General features: G+C 36.6%; 1 protein-coding gene across 1 annotated transcript; it reads left to right on the forward strand.

Moving 5' to 3' along the window:
- The first annotated feature begins 426 nt into the window (after positions 1-426).
- Positions 427-4,067, forward strand: LOC145102105 (transport inhibitor response 1-like protein Os04g0395600). The gene is made up of 4 exons (XM_079039460.1): positions 427-584; positions 766-1,316; positions 2,501-2,993; positions 3,073-4,067. The coding sequence occupies exons 2-4, from the start codon at positions 781-783 to the stop codon at positions 3,826-3,828; spliced, it is 1,785 nt and encodes a 594-aa protein (XP_078895586.1). The 5' UTR covers positions 427-584; positions 766-780; the 3' UTR covers positions 3,829-4,067.
- Positions 4,068-6,217: the final 2,150 nt, after the last annotated feature.

Consider the following 6,217-nt stretch of genomic DNA (forward strand, 5'->3'; position numbering starts at 1 on the left):
AACCCTTTTATTAACTATCAAAAAGGAATTTTGAGCTTTAATGTATCAATGTAGTTGCAAAAAATAAAAACAAAATGAAAATAAAATAAGGTTACAGAAAAGGTCCTTGTCGTATTTTATATATTTCAAATTTGATCCGAAGGTAAATCTGTTATTTAAAAAATTTAATTAGTTAGAAGTTTGTTTTAATGACTCAGGGACCAATCATGCTTGATTTTAAAACCATAGGGACCATCGATGTAATGGTTTTCGAAGATATCCTGAAAATGAATATTTCGGAAACCACAGGGACTATTCATGAAATTGTGTCTAAATACAATCGTTCAAACTTTGAGAAATGGAACAAAGTGGGTTTTAATGTAGGCAAAAAGTTTTGACGTCGTATATTTCAAATCATCCTATAGACGAGGGACTAATATCGTAACATTTATCTTTTCATCCCTCACACGCTCACATGGTTTATAATCGCCAAAAAACCTGCTAGTTTCTTCTGTGGTTTTAGAGAGAGAAAGCGACGAGAGATGGATAAAGACAACACAGAGCTCCATTAATGGCTACTTTCATCATGTAAATCAAATCCTTCGGTAAGTATATCCATTTGCTTTTGGTTTCTTTTTTATGTTCCCTTTTCCTTTCCCCATTCATTTCATTGAATCTAGAGTTGTTCCAGCTTCTTCCGTTACAAATCTTGTTAAACTCTGAAACATTCTCTTTCTCTTTCCCATGTGAATCTCACACCTAATTGGTTTTCATGGTGAAATGAAGCTATTGCAGCAGAATATGGATCCGAATCAGAAGAGAGCCAAAGTGGTTGACCGAGTTGACTCGGTCGACACCGGTGTAGCATCGTTCGAGTCGACTCGGATGTGCCCATTCCCGGATGAGGTTCTAGAACGAGTACTGTCGCTAATAGACTCCAACAAGGACCGGAGCTCGGTGTCACTGGTTTGTAAAGATTGGTACAACGCCGAGCGCTGGAGCAGGCGGCACGTGTTCATCGGTAACTGCTACTCGGTGTCGCCGGAGATTGTGGCTGCTAGGTTTCCGAGGATTCAGAGCGTTACCCTTAAGGGAAAACCCAGGTTTTCGGATTTCAATTTGGTACCAGAGGATTGGGGAGCCGACATTCAGCCATGGCTGAGTGTATTCGCTACTGCGTATCCATTCCTAGAGGAGCTCAGGCTGAAGAGAATGGCTGTTAGCGATGAGAGTTTGGAGTTTCTTGCAACGAATTTTCAAGGTTTTAAAGCCCTATCGCTACTGAGCTGTGATGGGTTCAGTACTGATGGACTAAAAGCTATTGCTACTCATTGCAAGTAAGATTTACTCTCCTATAACCTCATCAATGCCTGATTCCATTATGTTTATCGTTGGTATTGTAAAATTCTTCAAGTTTCAAACTTCATCAAATTGGGTTTTTGATTTTTGATTTTTGATCTTGAATCTTGATTTGACTTTGAATAAAACCAGATCAAACTCCGAGCTGTTTTTCCATAAAGTGTAGTTCATTTCCAATCTGATATATTGATTCCGTTGCTAATTCTTTGTAAATTAGGAATCTGGATTGTGTTTATTACTTATTAGCCAATAAAGCTTTTGATCAATGGCAGTTTCTAGAAATAGATCAATGATGAGAATGTTTTGCACAAGAAAATTATTATTTCTGTTATCATCCGAAATGAAAAGTAGAATATATATATTTAATGGACAAGAATCAAAAGAGTAAAGAAAGCAAGATATTTGCATGTAGTGTTTGATTTATTATGGAAAAGATCACGTCTTGGTGCCTTTAGAAGATTGATTATAATTTCTGTAGAAAAAAATATCAAGTTTTGTGTTTGGTTTACCTGAGAAAATTAATGCTGGTGCCTTTAAAACATTGGGTATGATTTGAATTGAAAAATTATCAAATCTTTTTGCTCAAATTTGGGGTAGACATTTTCTGGATAAGGTACAAATTTTATTGCAGTTGGAACAAATCACCATATAAATGATTGCTTGTACTTAACCATTTGAGCTCCTGAAAAAAATTATTGACTCATATTTCTTTATGGTTCCTTTTCTTCTCATATAGTCAAAAGCAACGTATAACTTCTATTGCACAAGGTACAACCAAATTCATAGAATTCGTTTTTCTTATGGGTGATTAATTCTTTTATCTTTGTGTGGTTTGGGAGTATTACAATAGAGGGTTTGAGTGGAAACTTAGGTGGTGCTACTTTATGGTTTCTTTTTCTTTGCCTTTTCTTTCGTTGCTTTCTTGATTGTGACATTTGGCCTATTTAATGGGCGGCATGTTCTTAATGTCATTCTCTACAGAAACCAAAAAAAAAAAAAATCTTTACATTGAGTGATGAAGTTTGCAATTTGATTTTAGATATATATATATATTAAATTAACCAATGATTATGTTTCTTCTTCACCTACCTTCACATGCCATTATGTTTTTTTTCTTGTTTACCATATTGTAAAAAAAAAAAAACAAAACAATTTCTTGTAGGAACATAACAGAGCTCGATATTCAAGAAAATGGGATCGATGATCTTGGAGGCCATTGGTTAAGTTGCTTCCCAGAAAGCTTAACCTCATTAGAAGTTCTCAACTTTGCAAGCTTAAACAGCGAAGTCAGTTTCGAAGCCCTAGAAAAGCTCATTTCAAGATCAAAATCTCTAAGGGTTTTGAAAGTGAATCGAAACATAAGTTTAGATCAATTACAAAAGCTTCTTTTACAAGCTCCACAGTTGATGGAGTTAGGTACAGGAACTTTCATGCAAGAACTTGTTTCGGGCCCACTTACTGATCTCAAAAATACATTTAGCAACTGTAAAAAACTCATCACTCTTTCGGGGTTATGGGATGCCACGTCACTTTATCTTCCAGTTATTTACCCTGCGTGTGTCAATCTCACGTTTTTAAATCTGAGTTATGCAACTTTACGTAGTGGTGAACTTTCAAATCTTCTTTCTCATTGTAAAAGCCTTCGTCGCCTTTGGGTAATAATAATAACTCTCTTTCGTTTTTACCTTTTTACTAATTAAAAAAATTATCTAACTAAAATTTATTTTTTTACAGCTTCTTGATACTGTAGGAGACAAAGGTCTAGAAGCAGTTGGATCCAGCTGCCCGTTACTTGAAGAACTCCGGGTTTTTCCAGCCGACCCGTTTGACCAAGAGATCTTTCTCGGGGTGACCGAATCAGGATTCGTCTCTGTTTCCCAAGGCTGCCCGAAACTCCGTTACGTCCTCTACTTCTGTCGCCAAATGACAAACGCAGCGGTCGCCACGATTGCCCGAAACTGCCCGGGATTCACGCACTTCCGTCTCTGCATCATGAACCCGGGTCAACCCGATTACCTCACAAAAGAACCAATGGACGAAGCGTTCGGGTCCATAGTCAAAGCCTGCCCGAATCTCCAACGCCTTGCGGTTTCCGGGCAGTTAACTGACCGGACGTTTGAATACATCGGGAAATACTCGAAAAAGCTTGAAACGCTTTCGGTTGCGTTTGCGGGCAGCAGTGATTTGGGGATGGAGTATGTGTTGGGGGGCTGCCCGAAATTGAGGAAGCTGGAGATACGAGACTGCCCGTTTGGAAACGGGGCGTTGCTTTCGGGTTTGACTAAATATGAGTCGATGAGGTCGTTGTGGATGTCGGCTTGTAATGTGACTATGAATGGGTGTAGGGTGTTGGCTAAAGAGAGACCGAGGTTAAATGTTGAGGTTATGAAGGAAGAAGGTGGTGATGATGGTGAGGCTCATAAGGTTTATGTTTATCGAACTGTGGCGGGCCCACGAAAGGATGCACCACCTTTTGTTCTAACCCTATGAAAAACCCTACTATGTTGTGAGGTGGCTGATGAATAAGATGTATATACGTCAGACTTGGTCGGGGGTAAAATGGGTATTCTTTCTTGTTGTTTCGTTTATGTATTTTTTTTTTTTAATTACTTGTTGGATAAGGTTAGTATTTTTATGTGGTAGTTGATTGATAACTGATGATGAACAACATGCATCATGGAGATTGGAGAGACATTTTCCTTGGGTTTATATTGTTGGAAACTACAAAATCTGTGTGTAAAGTAGGGTATCTCTTCTATCTTACTATCTTGTTTCGTCTTTTTTAGATGTATCATAGATATTAGTTTCGGTCTCATCAGTTTCAGTCTCAGTTTAATTTTTTGTTTTGTCATGTCTGTCTTGTTTTCTTTAATAAACAAGAAATAAATCATCAGTTTCAGTCTCAGTTTAATTTTTTGTTTTGTCATGTCTGTCTTGTTTTCTTTAATAAACAAGAAATAAAAAATGGAGCTTTTAAGAGCTATTAGATATACTTATAACTGAAATTTCTAAAAAATTGAACAAAATTATTTTATACGATTTAGTGATAGTTTGAAACTACATGAACCTTATGAGCCTCACTATCATCGCCACCTTCATCTACGTGGTTAATATTATATATCACTTAGTATATGCAAAAGTTTTGACATAATTAAGGATGAAATTTACGACTTTTGCATATATTAAATGAGATAATATTAACCGTGTAGATATTTTCTATGTTGACTTATATTTTGATTGATATGTATCTTTTTTTTTTGGAAAACTGGATTGTACATAATAGATACATAATAATTTGTGCTTTAAAATATTGTATTGTATAATATTTTTAAGCCTTGACCAGAAAGAAACAGGGTGTTGACCTCGTAAGCCCTACGTAGCATAGCGTATGCCCAACGTACATGCAACCATCGTTTCCTTCTATTAAGTGCTTAATCCATTAGGGTCTTTCATCCAAATTCCAAATCTAGTCCTCAAATGATGTCTTTAACCATGAAGTTTCCAACTTTATGGTCTTTCATGGCTATTAAATGCTCAATACCAAAAACATTAACTTCTTAACTCTTTAAGGCATCCTAGCTCATGCATGGAAGGAAACTAAGGTCCAAAATTACATTTTTATGATTCCTAATAACTCCATAATGGTCCAACCAACCAAGATCTAGTGTTTAAGTCTCAAAGGGACCAAAAGTGTATCTTTTCCAACTTAATCCATTAAGACCATGTCTCAAGCCTTTAGATATGACTCAATATGATTTTTAGATGGATGAAGTTTCCAACTTTATCGATAACAAGGTCACAAACTTTCAAGATCTAAACTTTATGCACTAAAGTGACCAAAAGCTCATAACGCCCAAGACTAGCTAGATCTATCAAATGCATCATCAAGATTCAAACTTTATACCTCTAGAAGAAAGATGAAGGTGAACAAAGTCTAGATGTACAAACTTTAATGCACCCAACACTTCTCCAAAGAGCTCATTCTTCTCCAAGATGCACTAAGAACACTCCAAAGCACTCAAGCACAACTTCTTTTGCTCAAAAGGCTCAAACTAGGGTTAGAGTTTTCAAGGGATGGTGTTAGAGAGGTGGATGCTGGGAATGCAATGAGTTTGGGGAAGTTAAGGAGCTTAAATATGACTCAAACAACAAAAATAGGGTTTGGGCAGTGATCGCGTACACTCAGCGTATCAGGGATGCCTTAGTACATTCAACGTACCAGACTAAGTCCAAAACCTTCCTAACTTCTAACGGTCGTAACTTCTTCGTTCCAACTCCGTTTTCGATGATCTTTATATCCACAGAAAGGTAATGAGGAGATATACAACCCCATTTAATTACTTTTGACTTAAAACACATTGAACTAAAAATCCTTAATTTATAAAAGAAGTCTGAAACACCACTTTTCCTATTTTACCCTTTGACTCCAAAGTACAAACTGAACTCTTGTGTCACATAATCTACATTACCCACATCCAAATGGGTCTAAACCTCTCTTTCCTAAAGCCCAAGGGCTTATGATACTTCACGGCCTCGAATTTATGATACGACTCGAAACAGGGTGTTACATCCGATGAGTTTTGTTTATAAATGTAAGCAAAGAAATAAAGATGATGCCATTTGGTGTTTCCATTGGAGTCCTCCTAATGGTTATTGTGTTGGTCTCTTAGAGAAGTTGGGGTTCACGATCCACCATAGGAATTTAAAACCCAAATGTTGTTTCTTTTTTCCAAATTGTTATTTGATCTACCTGGTTTTTTAGGGATGAGTTCTAATGAGTTTTATTTATTTTTCCAAATTGAAATTGATGATGTAGATGATATAAGCTGTGGGCTAGACCCACTAAAGAACTTCCACATGAGTTGTGATGCAAAAAAAG

Source organism: Lactuca serriola, chromosome 4 (assembly GCF_051521515.1).
Source record: "Lactuca serriola cultivar US96UC23 chromosome 4, Lser_US96UC23_V15, whole genome shotgun sequence".
In the NCBI taxonomy this organism is placed as follows: domain Eukaryota; kingdom Viridiplantae; phylum Streptophyta; class Magnoliopsida; order Asterales; family Asteraceae; genus Lactuca; species Lactuca serriola.